This window comes from Rhinoraja longicauda, chromosome 1 (assembly GCF_053455715.1).
Source record: "Rhinoraja longicauda isolate Sanriku21f chromosome 1, sRhiLon1.1, whole genome shotgun sequence".
Taxonomy (NCBI): domain Eukaryota; kingdom Metazoa; phylum Chordata; class Chondrichthyes; order Rajiformes; family Arhynchobatidae; genus Rhinoraja; species Rhinoraja longicauda.
The window spans coordinates 136,463,479-136,479,796 of record NC_135953.1 but is presented as its reverse complement, the minus strand read 5'-3'; the positions used below and the strand labels follow the sequence as shown (position 1 = coordinate 136,479,796).

The following is a 16,318-nucleotide window of genomic DNA, read 5'->3' as shown; positions in this document are numbered from 1 at the left end:
TGCATCTGGAGTACTGTGTGCAGTTTTGGTCTCCAAATTTGAGGAAGGATATTCTTGCTATTGAGGGCATGCAGCATAAGTTAATTCCCGGAAAGGCGGGACTGTCATATGTTGAAAGACTGGAGCGACTGGGCTTGTATACACTGGAATTTAGAAGGATGAGAGGGGATCTTATCGAAACGTATAAGATTATTAAGGGGTTGGACACGTTAAAGGCAGGAAACATGTTCCCAATGTTGGGGGAGTCCACAACAAGGGACCACAGTTTAACAATAAGGGGTAGGCCATTTAGAACAGAGATGAGGAAAAACTTTTTCAGTCAGAGAGTTGTGAATCTGTGGAATTCTCTGCCTCAGAGGGCAGTGGAGGCCAATTCTCTGAATACATTCAAGAGAGAGCTAGATAGAGCTCTTAAGGATAGCGGGGTCAGGGGGTATGGGGAGAAAGCAGGAACGGGGTACTGATTGAGAATGATCAGCCATGATCACATTGAATGGCGGTGCTGGCTCGAAGGGCCGAATGGCCTACTCCTGCACCTATTGTCTATTTTCTAATTAGGCCATTCGGCCCATCAAGTCTACTCCGCCCTTTCAATGGTGGCTGATCTATCTCTCCCTCCTCATCCGATTTAACCTCCTAACTTCTGACACCTGTGCTAATCAAGAATCTATCTATCTCTGTCTTAAAAATATCCACTGACTTGGCCTCCACAGCCTTCTGTGGCAAAGAATTCCACAGATTCGCCACCCTCTGACTAAAGAAATCTCTCCTCGTCTTCCTAAAAGAAAGGCCCTTTAATTCTGAGGCTATGACCTCTATAGTTCTGGACTCTCCAACTTACTTAACCAACCACTGGTCGGGCCCTGAATCCCGTAGTATAACAGTGTACTCAAATGAAATCGATATTGCACAGAGCACTGTAATACAAAGCAGTATATTTCCCTGGGTGTATAAATAACTGGGGGTCGGATACATGGAATGCCTCACTGCGAAGCTGCTTCCATTTGGAATGTTTTAAGGCAGCGACAGTCAATTAGGTGGAACCACATATGTTGGGGGTGTGTGTTGTGATTGTGTCGGGTGCTTTCAGTTACAGAGTAGCTCAGCCATCGTCTTCATCCGCCGGTTCAGATGCAACTGAAGCAGGTGGGCACGCGTTTCTTTCTCTTTGACTCAGAGTGTTTCACTTTCAGAGCTGGCTTTCAGAGCTCGGCTGGAGTTGAAGTGCGCTCAGACTGATGAGTCTCCGACCTGCTCTGAGGATGTGAAAAAACCCAAACATTTGCAAATTCGACAGGAGGGGGCGGATCGTTAGAGATGGCAAGGGTGTCAAACGGCGTGTAGGTAAAAACGCACAACCCACGCCCGGGCGCCCAGTTCACCGCCTCCACAGGTCTCCCTCGCAGTGCTTTGGACTCGGAGAGGTGCCCACAAGCTCTCGCCCACTGCCTCCGTTATCCCTCCATCCCAGTCAGTGTGCTGATGGATTTCTGTGCCGAGGTGGGCTGTGCGCATGAACCGGCCGCTGTTGTTGGATGTAGCTGCTGCTGAGGAGGTGTCTGTTTCACACAGAGAGAGAGATCCGGCGTTGCCCAAACCTCGGGCTTGGGTTGAGCGCCACTGACGGCGGGGGGGTTGGGAGGAGGTTTGGGGGGTGGTCTTGTGGATAGGTGGTGGGAGGGGGGGGGGTTAGGTGGGGGGGATCCCGCAGTGCCCGAGCCATCATTCAAGGAAGCCAGTGAGGGCTGCGCAGGTGAACGTCGCTTTATTCGGGCAACACCTGGATCGCTTCAACTTCCAATTCCACTCTCCCGAGCCGGCTCCGGGACTTTGGACAGCTCCGCTTTTGCGTTAAGCCCTCTCGGACTTCGGATTGCTGGGAAGAACAGAAATAGGGCAGCAGGGGTAGATTATCACCGCCAGAACCGATGTCTCCATGGAATCTCTCGCCAGGCAAAAGGACCTATTGTTATAAATCTACCCATTGAGAGATGGACTTGGCAGAAGTACTTCTGGTGCTGTTCATCGTGGTGGTGCTGATGGTGTCTTTACTCTCCAACTTGTTGGTGTTGATATGCTTCGTCTACAGTTCGGACATCCGCAAGCAGGTGCCGGGCATATTTATAGTTAACCTGTCTTTTTGCAACCTTCTCATCACCGTGGTGAACATGCCGGCGACCGTGCTGGGGGTGGTCAAAAAGCAGCAGCCATTCGGAGATTGCATCTGCCAAACCGTTGGGTTTCTGGAGACCTTCCTCACCACCAACACGATGCTGAGCATGGCGGCGTTGAGCATCGACAAGTGGATCGCCGTGGTGTTCCCCTTGAGTTATATCAGCAAGATGAGACACAAGGACGCCGTGCTGATGATGAGCTACACTTGGCTTCACTCCCTCTCCTTCCCCGTCGCCGCGATGTTTTTCACCTGGGTCGGTTTCAATAACATTTACGCGTCGTGCACCTTGCACCTGCAGGAAGAGACGGCGAGGAGACAGTTCACAATACTAACCGTGGTCTTTCACTCCACCAGCTTCATGCTCTCGCTCGCTATACTGTGCTTTACGTACCTGAAGGTTTTGAAGGTTGCCCGCTTCCATTGCAAGCGAATAGACATTATCACCATGCAAACTTTGGTTTTACTGGTGGACATCCACCCGAGGTAAAGTCACCTTTTAAGTTCGCCGCGACTGGTTTTACTGTAAATCGTGTCACTGTTTCCATGAAACGGGAAACATTGCCAATGCATGTTGTAAGTGCTACCGTGAACAGTCTGAGACAGGTAACACATGGGATGTGCAGGAAATTGAAGCATATGCATCATTATCCCTGGGATGGCAGGACTTTCATATGAAGAAAGACTGGATAGACTCGGCTTGTACTCGCTGGAATTTAGAAGATTGAGGGGGGATCTTATAGAAACTTACAAAATTCTTAAGGGGTTGGACAGGCTAGATGCAGGAAGATTGTTCCCGATGTTGGGGAAGTCCAGAACAAGGGGGTCACAGTTTAAGGATAAGGGGGAAGTCTTTTAGGACCGAGATGAGAACGTTTTTTTCACACAGAGAATGGAGAATCTGTGGAATTCTCTGCCACAGAAGGTAGTTGAGGCCAGTTCATTGGCTATATTTAAGAGGGAGTTAGATGTGGCCCTTGTGGCTAAAGGAATCAGGGGGTATGGAGAGAAGGCAGGTACGGGATACTGAGTTGGATGATCAGCCATGATCATATTGAATGGCGGTGCGTACAGGCTCGAAGGGCCGAATGGCCTACTCCTGCACCTATTTTCTATGTGCAGGCAGGTGAGTTTTGTTCCTGTTAGCATCGTGCTCGGCACAGACGTTGTGGGCCGAAGGGCATGCTGTTCTGCTGCACTGCAATATGTCGCATGAAATTAATACCACAGACGTGTAATAGGCGCGGGTTACAGCCAGTACATTTGGTTCATTTCATTCGCCTGGGTCTTTTCACTCAATTTAGCTTCGAGAACCAGAAGTTTTGCTTAGAAAGGTGGAACAAAGTGAAAGGTTACGGACAGTCATCGAGTTGTTTCATGGGCAGTTTTACCTTCCAAAATGACCCGTTTAAACAAAGTCACTGACATATTACATTAGTGCAGTGGGGGGTGAAAAATTAAGGAACGAAACTTGTTAGGTTTCTTTAAAAATGTTTGTGCTAGATTATTATTTGAATAAATTAAGTAAAACGTGTCAGAGGAAATATTTGACCGGGGGGTGTGTGTGTGTGTGGGGGTGGGGGGTTAGTGGAAGCAGATACGATGGGGCCATTTAAAATGCTATTAGAAAGGTGCGTGGATATGCAGGCGGGGTGAGATGTGGATAACATGCAGGAAGAGGTGATCCGTTTAACTTGGTTTCGCGTACGGCACAGATAAGGTGGGCCGAAAGATCTGTGAATGTACTGTACTGTTCTATGTTTTATGCCGAATGAGGCAATGAGGAGCACCTCCACCATGCATTTTCTCAGCACTCCTCAATAGTCTTCTTTCCACATCACTCCAAGTAGACATCCAGACATCTTTTTTAAGATGGTGAAAATTATGTTTCAAACAGTGAGTTTAGAACAGTGCGCTGTACAAAAATACAAAAACAACACACCAGCCCTACAGTCATTTCATCAGCCATGTTAAATCTCTGCTCCCTGATTCTTGGCCCTTCACGTTTTCTTTCAATCCCTTCATAATTTTATGCCGCTCAATTAAGTTTCACCTCAGACGCTTCCGTTTCGTTCAGAATACTTCCACCTGTCCAGTCTTTCACCGTAGATACCACTTTTCAGTGATTTTCACTCAGTAATTACGTTTCTGGCTGGTAAGTTGGTCTGTTGGTTGCTACTCGCATGACAATAGACAATAGGTGCAGGAGGAGGCCATTCGGCCCTTCGAGCCAGCACCGCCATTCAATGTGATCATGGCTGATCATTCTCAATCAGTACCCCGTTCCTGCCTTCTCCCCATACCCCCTGACTCTGCTATCCTTAAGAGCTCTATCCAGCTCTCTCTTGAATGCATTCAGAGAATTTTTAATTGGCCTCCACTGCCTTCTGAGGCAGAGAATTCCACAGATTCACAACTCTCTGACTGAAAAAGTTTTTCCTCATCTCCGTTCTAAATGGCCTACCCCTTATTCTTAAACTGTAGCCCCTTGTTCTGGACTCCCCCAACATTGGGAACGTGTTTCCTGCCTCTAACGTGTCCAACCCCTTAATAATCTTATACATTTCGATAAGATCTCCTCTCATCCTTCCAAATTCCAGGTTATACCAGCCTAGTCGCTCCAGACTTTCAACATATGACAGTCCCGCCATTCCGGGAATTAACCTAGTAAACCTACGCTGCACGCCCTCAATAGCAATGGAATTAAGTGTCGGATTTCTCATTTCAGTGTGAAACAGCGTTGTATCGCAGAGCAAAAGAGCAGAAGACAGCGCGCAACCAAGAAGATCAGCATTTTTATAGGGTCGTTTATTGTCTGCTTTGCTCCTTATGTTATCACCAGGTAAAGTACCCCAGCCACTTGGCTCCTGTCGGTTTCAATAGTGTTCAAAATAATCGAGTCGGGCTTCATTTTGATCTCATTAAGCGGACGATGGTGCAATAACACCGCCGATTAACGGTGTAGAGATAAAATCAGAGGATCGTGGTGTTTTGTATAAATACATCTAAGTTCGCATTGTTGTTTGCCTTGCGAAGTGTGGTACTGGAAGACCTTCCACTGAAAGAAGGCGGTCGCAAAGCAGTAACCACAGCTGTTGCTCAAATTTAGGGATTGCCTGACATGTGCACATCCCCCCCCCCCCATATTAACGTGCATGCAGTTTAAGTGCAATATGTTTTCACATCTGGTCGCAAATTTCGGGTCATTGAATCTCGGGTGTGAGTTAGTCACTAATTGTCTCCGAATGTTAACCACGCGTCAATTGTGCCCCCTCTTTCCCACGCATTACTCTAAAGGCGACACCCCCTCGTGTTTACCGCGCCACTGTAATACAACGATGAAACACTGCATTATTCATTGAATGAGTGAATTAGCCTATTGGCCAAGTATGTGCATGTACAAGGAATGCGCCTTGAATTTGAAGACAAGGAGCCTGAAGAAGGATCCAGACCCTAAACGTCACCTATCCATGTTCTCCGGAGATGCTGCCTGACCCGCTGAGTTACTCCGGCACTTGGTTTCTTATTTTTAATTATGTGGATGATTATTCTGCCTTGGGGACGTTGGGATTATAAATTCTGGCAGACTGCCCCATCAATCGCTTGTTGCATCTTCGTTCCACATGGGTTAAATGATCCTAATTAAACACCATTTTAATAATGCGGGATCATAGACATAGAAACATAGAAAGTAGGTGCAGGTGTAGGCCATTCGGCCCTTCGAGCCTGCACCGCCATTCAATATGATCATGGCTGATCATCCAACTCAGTATCCCGTACCTGCCTTCTCTTCATACCCCCTGATCCCTTTAGCCACAAGGGCCACATCTAACTCCCTCTTAAATATAGCCAATGAACTGGCCTCAACTACCTTCTGTGGCAGAGAATTCCACAGATTCACCACTCTGTGTGAAAAAAAAACTTTCTCATCTCGGTCCTAAAAGACTTCCCCCTTATCCTTAAACTGTGACCCCTTGTTCTGGACTTCCCCAACATCGGGAACAATCTTCCTGCATCTAGCCTGTCCAACCCCTTAAGAATTTTGTACGTTTCTATAAGATCCCCCCTCAATCATATGCAGGTTGAGAATATTAGTTCAATTTGGCATCATGTTTGGTACAGACGTAGTTGGCCGAATAGACCCGTTCCTGTGCTGGTCTATGTGAGCAACTCAGGGCTTCACCTGCCTCACAACACTTACAACCACAGAGACAGGGGTTCGATCCCCGACTACGAGTGCTGTCTGTACGGAGTTTGTCCGTTCTCCCCGTGACCGCGTGGATTTTCTCCGGGTTCTTCGGTTTCCTCTCACAAATCTAAAGACGTGGCAGGTTTGTAGGTTAATTGGCTTGGTATAAAATATAAATAGTCCCAATTATTTCAAATGATTTCAATCAGGGGGAATAAAAAGTATTTGTCATTTAAAACTAGAGGGTTCATGAGCCCACACGTTTTCTTCGGTACCAAAAAAACTTTAAGCGTCTAGAATAAAGCGGATCCTTTTAATGAGCTTTCCATTGAGAATACTTCCAAATATTCTATTCGGTTGAAAATAGACTCGCGTTTGCAGGCCGGAAATAACTGCCTATGGATATTACTTCTAGTAGGTTCATTGTTAAAATGGGGTTAAAATGTGTAGGATAGTGTTAATGTGCGGGGATCGCTGGTCGGTGCGGACTCGGTGAGCCGAAGGGCCTGTTTCCGTGCTATCTCTCTACAAACTAAAAACTATAACTCGCCTAACCTGGTTTCTCCTCCTACTAGCTTCTCTCATTTTCAGTCTACCCATTGAACTCCCCTGGAAAAAAAACACGATGGATTCTGTATATTTTCCATATGAGGGCAAATACACAAATTCGAAGTTTGTCCCACATTAAAGTGAACGGGTTGTCGGGAAAGGGATAACAGATTCACAGCACAGACGGCACGGTGGCGCAGCGGTAGAGTTGCTGCTTTACAGTGAATGCAGCGCCGGAGACTCAGGTTCGATCCTGACTACGGGCGCAGTCTGTACGGGGTTTGTACGTTCTCCCCGTGACCTGCGTGGGTTTTCTCCGAGATCTTCGGTTTCCTCCCACACTCCAAAGACGTACAGGTATGTAGGTTAATTGACTGGGTAAAAATGTAAAAATTGTCCCTAGTGTGTGTAGGATGGTGTTAATGTGCGGGGATCACTGGGCGGTGCGGACTTGGTGGGCCGAAAAGGCCTGTTTCCGCGCTGTATCTGAAATATGAAAAAATAATATAAAATAATATCTCCCGCTGTCTCCTAAACCGGGGGGAATGCGTTGGATAATTTCCCGCAAAATGATAGTGAATCTGGATGATCTTCACACAGAGAGTGGTGAATCTGTGGAATTCTCTGCCACAGAGGGTAGTTGAGGCCAGTTCATTGGCTATATTTAAGAGGGAGTTAGATGTGGCCCTTGTGGCTAAAGGGATCAGGGGGTATGGAGAGAAGGCAGGTATGGGATACTGAGTTGGATGATCAGCCATGATCATATTGAATGGCGGTGCAGGCTCGAAGGGCCGAATGGCCTACTCCTGCACCTATTTTCTATGTTTCTATGTTTCTATGAATGTGAAGTTGGGGTGCTCCTAGAACCGAGAAACATTGAACTCGGCAGCATTTTGCGCAGGTAAAAGTCCAATCCACGTCGCATTGTGGACCATCATATCCTGTCAACTATGTAATGACATCCTAAGGGAAAAGGCCGAGCTATTTATTGATGTGCTTGGTCATGTATTTTGATCCACCACAGTCCTGTTAACATGCTGCCCGTACCCGTCACACACACACACACACACACACACACACAAAACACACATACACACACACGCACACAAACACACACGCACACACGCACACACGCACATACACACACACACACATACACACACACACACACACACAAACACAAACACACGCACGCACACGCACGCACACACACACACACACACACGCGCGCACACACAAACAAAACACACACACAGTAAACTCTCAACTGATAAACAAAACTGATCTGTCAGTTCAGTAAAAAGAAGCAGCCTCACGCTTAAAATAACTAGGGGAACACATGGAGCAGCAGGTGCTGGAACCTTGAGCATAACACAGTGCTGGAAGAACTCAGTGGGTCAGGCAGCATCTGTGTAGTGAATGGGGAGGTCGGGAATGGAGGAAGGTCCAAACCCGAAACATCGCCCGTCCATTCCTTCCACAGATGCTGCCTGGCCGGATGAGTTCCTCCAGCAGCACTCTTGTGTTTTGCTCAAGTAAACGTCGGGCCAGGTGGTAGACTGGACGCCGGGAGCAGACTTCACAAGGTCTGGGATCACCTATTCGGTATCCCATTCTGAGAAATCCGCCCCATCCTAATCACATCCCTGTTTTGAAAGTGTGCCATATCCTAACAAAACATTTCAACGTTATTTCTAACGCGATTTCCCATGTGAATATCTTACCATTTCGCTACAAAAATTAAGATACATCTCGGGTGGATGATTTGACTTCTGGCCAACGTGCAAGACTTGAAGTTATAATGAGGGCGGTATGGTGGCGCAGCGGTAGAGTTGCTGCCTTACAGGATTTGCAGCGCCGGGGACGTGAGTTCGATCCTTACTACGGGTGCTGTCTGTACGGAGTTTGTACGTTCTCCCCGTGAGTTTGCACGTTCTCCCCGTGACCTGCGTGGGTTTTCTCCGAGATCGTATTCCTACCAAGACGTTTCCAATGACGTTTCCAATGACGTTTGTATACTTGGTATAGGTGTAAATTGTCCCTGCTTGTGTTAATGTGCGGGGATGGCTGCTCGGTGCATCTCTAAAACTAAAACTGATATTGGAAAGTGACAATAGACAATAGGTGCAGGAGGAGGCCATTCGGCCCTTCGAACCAGCACCGCCATTCAATGTGATTATGGCTGATCATTCTCAATCAGTACCCCGTTCCTGCCTTCTCCCCATACCCCCTGACTCCGCTATCCTTAATAATAATAATAATAATAATCCATTTATTTTATATAGCGCCTTATCACATGCTCAAAGCGCTTTACAAAAACAATTAACATAGAAACAAACAGACAAACTATCCTGACGGAAAAGCGGCGAATACTCAACGCCAGCGTACTCTCACGTCAGGGTCCGGCAGTAGACATTAAAAAGCACAAGACACACAGATATAATTTTTTACACAAAACAGCCATCACAGTGATTGCTCTAGGCATACCCTCACTGTGATGGAAGGCAAAGTCTTATCTCCTCCTCATTCTTCTCCCGTGGTGCCACGAGGTGATCGAGGCTCCCAACTTTTAGAAGCCCCCACCGGGCGATGGAAAGTCCCAGGGCCGAGCCGAGCAGGCCGATGAAAGTCCGGAGCCCCCACCGGGCGATGGAAAGTGCTGCAGCCGAGCCACGCAGGGCGATGAAAGTCATGAGCCCCCACCGGGCGATGTAAAGTGCTGCGGCCGAGCCACGCAGGGCGATGAAGGGCCTGCGAGCGGGTCGATCGTACCTCGCGCTTCGGGGCGGTCGAAGCTGCTACGGCTGGAGCTCCCAAAAGCCGGTCGCCAGCCAGGGACCTGCGAGCTCCCGATGTTGCGGTCTGCAGGGCCCACGGCCGAAGCCTCCGAGATGGTAAGTCCAGGCCCTGCGACCGGAGTCTTCAAGGTCGATCCCAGCTGGAGGCCGCCGACTCCACGATGTTAGGCCGTAGCGTGAACGGAGATACGACACGGTAAAGGTCGCATCTCCGTTGAGGAGGAGATTTGAAAAAAAGGTTTCCCCCAACCCCCCCACCACCCCCCTACATACACAGAATTAAAAATAAAACAAAACGTACATTTAACAACGACAATGACAAAAAAACAACAACAAAAACGGAGAGACTGCCGGTGAGCCGCAGCTGCAGAACACAGCCACGCCCCCCTTAAGAGCTCTATCTAGCTCTCTCTTGAATGCATTCAGAGAATTGGCCTCCACTGCCTTCTGAGGCAGAGAATTCCACAGATTCACAACTCTCTGACTGAAAAAGTTTTTCCTCATCTCAGTTCTAAATGGCCTACCCCTTATTCTTAAACTGTGGCCCCTTGTTCTGGACTCCCCCAACATTGGAAACATGTTTCCTGCCTCTAACGTGTCCAACCCCTTAATAATCTTATACGTTTCGATAAGATCTCCTCTCATCCTTCTAAATGCGCTCGGCGTTACTGTTAAGCACCAGTCGTTTGTGGGGTTGTGGAAGGATTGTCATAAGCGTGAATGTGGAACTGTAACACATCCTCACGCCAGTGTCGTAAAACCCCATTTTAACAATGAACCTACTAAAAGTAATATCCACAGGCAGTTATTTCCGGCCTCCAAACGCTTGTCTATTTTCAACCGAATAGAATATTTGGAAGTATTCTCAATGGAAAGCTCATTAAAAGGATCCGCTTTAATCTATAAGAAAATAACTGCAGATGCTGGTACAAATCGAAGGTATTTATTCACAAAATGCTGGAGTAACTCAGCAGGTCAGGCAGCATCTCAGGAGAGAAGGAATGGGTGACGTTTCGGGTCGAGACCCTTCTTCAGACTGATGTCAGGGGGGCGGGACAAAGGAAGGATATAGGTGGAGACAGGAAGATAGAGGGAGAACTGGGAAGGAGGAGGGGAAGGGAGGGACAGAGGAACTATCTAAAGTTGGAGAAGTCGATGTTCATACCGCTGGGCTGCAATGGAATGTGGAATGTAATCTAGATGCTTAACGTTTTTTGGTACAGAAGAAAACGTGTGGGCACATGAGCCCTCTAGTTTTAAATTACAAATACTTTTTTTCCCCCCTGATTGAAATCATTTGAAATAATTGGGACTATGAAATGGCAAGGCTTGGATGGCAAACCCATGATTGCAATGCTAAGACTTAGAAATGAATATTACCATCAAATCCCTTCCCTCCCTGTCACAATAGACAATAGACAATAGGTGCAGGAGGAGGCCATTCGGCACTTCGAGCCAGCACCGCCATACAATGTGATCATGGCTGATCATTCTCAATCAGTACCCCATTCCTGCCTTCTCCCCATACCCCCTGACTCCGCTATCCTTAAGAGCTCCATCTAGCTCTCTCTTGAATGCATTCAGAGAATTGGCCTCCACTGCCTTCTGAGGCAGAGAATTCCATAGGTTCACAACTCTCTGACTGAAAAAGTTTTCCCTCAGATCTGTCAGAATGCTGATTTGGTAGAGAACCAGATTCTGGTCTTCGTTCGCCCTAATCCTTGCTGGCCTGCGAAGAGTTCAGATTTGGAGACAAAAGGAACTACAATACTGGAATCGTAACCAAAGCAAAAGTGCTGGTGGAACTTAGTTGGACAGGTATCATCTCGCCAGAGAATGGACAAGGGTTACTTCGTCATCTGTCCACTCCTTCCACGGATGCTACCTTCTTTCTTTCGTATGTCAACTACAACAATCGAAAGTGGCAATTGGTGCTTCGGAGTATCGTAATTTTGCCAGTTCGGTAGAGCTACCCAGGGTGGACCTGACCCGCTAAGTCCCTCCATCATTTTGTGCCTTGCTCAAGTGTCCAGGTTCTCCACTCAGCAGAGCTCCGCCGATTTGATAAAGAAATGAGAGTCTCACTGTGATTGTGGAACGAATTTCCTGATCATCGTAAAAATTTCAATTGCAAATGTGCGATGGAAGTATTCAGGAGACTGTATTGTTATCCCGTGCTACCTTGAGATCTACCCCCAACAAGATGACCACGCTGCGGGAGTAAAGGAAAAAAGCAAAACAGTTCTTTGTCCTCACACAGTTCTCTTTATATATCATATCATATCATATCATATATATACAGCGCGGAAACAGGCCTTTTCGGCCCACCAAGTCCGCGCCGCCCAGCGATCCCCATACATTAACACTATCCTACACTCATCAGGGACAATTTTTTACATTTACCCAGCCAATTAACCTACAAACTAATAACCAATTAATATACTAATTGAGTATAGGAGCAAAGAGGTCCTTCTGCAGTTGTACAGGGCCCTAGTGAGACCACACTTGGAAAATTGTGTGCAGTTTTGGTCTCCAAATTTGAAGAAGGATATTCTTGCTATTGAGGGCGTGCAGCGTAGGTTTACTAGGTTAATTCCCGGAATGGCGGGACTGTCATATGTTGAAAGAATGGATCGACTGGGCTTAAATTCACTGGAATTTAGAAGGATGAGAGGGGATTTTATAGAAACATATAAAATTCTTCAGGGATTGGACAGGCTAGATGCAGGAAAAATGTTCCAGATGTTGGGGGAGTCCAGAACCAGGGGTCACACTTTAAGAATAAGGGGCAGGCCATTTAGGACTGAGATGAGGAAAAACTGTTTCACCCAGAGAGTTGTGAATCGGTGAAATCCTGTGCCACAGAAGGCAGTGGAGGCCAATTCACTGGATGTTTTCAAGAGAGAGTTAGATTTAGCGCTTGGGGCTAATGGAATCAAGGGATATGGGGAGAAAGCAGGAACAGGGTACTGATTCTGGATGATCTGCCATGATCACATTGAATGGCGCTGCTGGCCTCGAAGGGCCGAATGGCCTACTCCTGCACCTATTTTCTATGTTTCTATATGTATCTTGACACATTTTTGCTGATTATTAGGGAGGGTAGCTCATTATTCTCTCCACCCGTGAATCCACATCACTCTCAAACTCTTTCTAGCCTTCACAACAGGTACCGAAACAGGAAAATGACCCTCCCCCATCCCCCGTATTAAAAACAGATTTATTCTATTAAAAAAAATTGTTGCTATTGAGGGCATGGGTTGGTATTTGGGATGAGAGAAACATGTGCAAATATTATAACAATGGTCTGTGCTGATATTTATGTAGGCCATGTGCTCAAGGTTGCAACTCCAAGGTCTGTGGACACGAAACCCAGCCTTGCCTTTGTAAAGTGTATGGCATGGAAACAGCTGGAAAAAGTTGCTGGGGACCATGTAGTAGAAAACCAGATATTCTGCCTTGTTTCAGAACAGAACAAGGCAGACCTAACTGATGCGCAAGAAGAGAGGCATAAGTGGAGCATCCTATCTCAAAGCAAGAAAAATTCAGCCACGAATTAGCAAGCAAGTGTTACGTACGGTCATAAGTTCATAACTGATAAGAACAGAATTAGGTCATTCGGCCCATCAAGTCTACTCCGCCATTCAATCGTGGCTGATCTATCTCTCCCTCCTAACCCCATTCTCCTGCCTTCTCCCCATACCCTCTGACACGCGCACTAATCAAGAATCTATCTATCTCTGCCTTAAAAATATCCATTGACTTGGCCTCCACAGCCTTCTGTGGCAATGAATTCCACAGATTCACCGCCCTCTGACTAAAGGAATGTCCCTTAATTCTGAGGTTATGACCTCTGGTCCTAGACTCTCCCACGAGTGGAAACCTTCTCTCCAAATCCACTTGCTCCTGGCCTTTTACGACTCGGCAAGTTTCAATGATGTCCCCCCTCATCCTTCTAAACTCCAGTGAGTAGCGATTCACCATCCGACCATTCATGGGCGGCCACGGTGGTGCTGCGGCAGAGTTGCTGCCTTACAGCGCTTGCGGCACCGGAGACCCGGGTTCTATCCCGACTGTGGGTGCTGTCTGTACGGAGTTTGTACGTTCTCCCCGTGACCGCCTGGGGTTTTTCCGAGACCCTCGGTTCGGTCCCCCACTCCAAAGAATGTCCAGGTTTGTACGTTAATTCTGGTATAAGTGTCAATTGTCCCTGTGTAGGAAAGAACTGCAGATGCTGGTTTAAGTCAAAGGTGGACAAGCGGGGCAGGCAGCATCTTTGGAGAGAAGGAATGGGTGACGTGTTGAGTCGTGACCCTTCTGTGTGTGTGTAGGGTAGCGTTAATGTGCGAGGATCGCTGGTCGGCGCAGACTCCACGCTGTATCTCTAAATTAAACTAAACTAGAGGCCCAGTGCCATCAAATGCTCATCATATGTTAACATACTCATTCATAGGCTTATTCTGGTGAATCTCCTCTGGACCCTCTCCAGTGCCAACACACCCTCAGATTATGGGAACCAAAATTGCTCACTGTATTCCAAATGCAGTCTGACCAGCGCCTTATAGAGCCTCAGCATTATATTCCTGGTTTTGGTTATTCTAATCATCTGGAAATAAATTCTGGCATTAGCCGTTTGCCCTCTACGCGCCTCTTTGGTGCATCGGATCAAATCATGTGGAAACTATTCAACAAGTTGAATGCATTTATCTCAAGCATGCTTGTGCACACCAAGACAGAATTCAAAACACTACCCGGTCCACCAGCCAAAAAAATACACAGTGATAGGCTGATAAGAGTAGAATGGTTGGCAATTTGGGTGGAGCGTTTAATGTGGGCCGAAGATTAGACTTTGTGGGAAAGTCTACGCGACGAGAATACGGCATCATTATGACCCAAAGTGCTGGAGTTACTCAAGCGGGTCAGCACATGTTCTCCAGAGATGCTGCCTGACCAGCGTCTGCAGTTATTTGTTTCCATCATAATGACCCGTTCCTGTTTTGAACTGCAAGTAAATTACAGAGCGCCAAAGAAGACGATTAATACTAATAAAAGGTGTATCATTTTGCCCCCTCCTCTCCCACAGGTTGATAGAGCTATTGTCCTTCGTGTCCATAAGCTATCACTGGGGAGTTCTGAGCAAGTGCCTCGCCTACTGCAAAGCGGCTGCCGACCCCTTCGTCTACTCGCTGCTACGCCAACAGTACAAGAAGGCTCTGGTCAACATTGTCAACCGGACATTCAAAAGAGATTTGTACCCGTCCTCTGGACACAACAGCTCCTTGGATACCGAGAACGACTACTGCCTGCAGAGAAGCTGAGAAGCCACCTCAGCTGTGTGGTGAACCTTTCACCCAGTGTAAGTGAAACTTGGCCACGCGGAGACTACATGCACTTTTTGATCATTCCAGTGTTACGGGGAAAACTAAAAGAGCCAAAGGCAAGCGTCTTTTTATGATGAATATTTTATGAAAGAATGTAATATGGTTAATTCTCATGTCTTTTCCCGTAAAATATTTGTATTTTCGCAGTTTTGTGCAAATTATTATCAAGCTTTGAGTATTTGTACATTGGGAAGGAGAGTTGTGAATTGAAATTATCTGTATGCACTGTATCACTTAAACCATTACAAAAAGCTTTCTATAGAGTTGTTACGGGATTAATAAACTTACTGTAGGAGCAAATGTTCATTAACAGGTCCAGGTCCTGTGCCAAAGGGTAAAACAGTTGTCCCCTGTTTAAAACTAAAACTACAACAAAAATTTTTTTTGTCATAGGTCAGGGCAACTCCACCAAACACTTGGGTTGGAAAGAGCCAGCAAATGTAGAATCAAAATCAAAGTTGTTTGAGACAATATTTAATGATGAATGGGTGGGTGAGGGTTTGGTGGAGGTGTAGAGTTAATACTCAATGTGTTTACGGTGTTTACATTCTATGTAAGCTTCACGACAGATTATCGAAGCAACAATAAATTTTCATGAGTACACTGTGTCGAGCAGAATTTTATTTAAACACGAGTCCGTCGTTTGACGAAACTAATTTGACTGCAAATAAATAAATAGTGTCGTGTGAATACGATTCCAGTTCATACGACCGTTTATACATTGGTCGGAGTGTTTATCCAGTGCCCTCCATAATGTTTGGGACAAAGGCCCATCGTTTATTTATTTGCCTCTGTACTCCGCAATTTGAGATCTGTAATAGAAAAAAATTACATGTGATTAAAGTGCACATTGTCAGATTTTATTAAAGGGTACTTTTATACATTTTGGTTTCAACATGTAGAAATTACAGCTGTGTTTATATATAGTCCCGCATTTCAGGGCACCATAATGTTTGGGACACATGGCTTCACAGGTGTTTGTAATTGCTCAGGTGTGTTTAAATGCCTCCTTAATGCGGGCATAAGAGAACGCTCAGCACCTAAATCTTTCCTCCAGTCTTTCTATACCTTTGGAAACTTTTATTGCTGTTTATCAACACGAGGACCAAAGTTGTGCCAATGAAAGTCAAAGAAGCCATTATGAGACTGAGAAACAAGAATAAAACTGTCAGAGACATCAGCCAAACCTTAGGCTTACCAAAAATCAACTGTTTGGAACATCATTAAG

The 16,318-nt window shown here is 46.4% G+C and overlaps 1 protein-coding gene across 2 annotated transcripts; it reads left to right on the top strand.

Moving 5' to 3' along the window:
* The first annotated feature begins 1,704 nt into the window (after window positions 1-1,704).
* Window positions 1,705-15,682, top strand: LOC144597556 (G-protein coupled receptor 26-like). 2 transcript variants are annotated; one of them, XM_078407040.1, is made up of 4 exons: window positions 1,705-2,429; window positions 2,531-2,659; window positions 4,902-5,015; window positions 14,793-15,682. In XM_078407040.1, the coding sequence occupies exons 1-4, from the start codon at window positions 1,992-1,994 to the stop codon at window positions 15,162-15,164; spliced, it is 1,053 nt and encodes a 350-aa protein (XP_078263166.1). In that variant the 5' UTR covers window positions 1,705-1,991; the 3' UTR covers window positions 15,165-15,682. The 2 variants fall into 2 exon arrangements, with proteins under 2 accessions (XP_078263166.1, XP_078263175.1); XM_078407049.1 differs by having other exon boundaries at window positions 1,705-2,659; window positions 14,793-15,168.
* The last annotated feature ends 636 nt before the right edge of the window (window positions 15,683-16,318 follow it).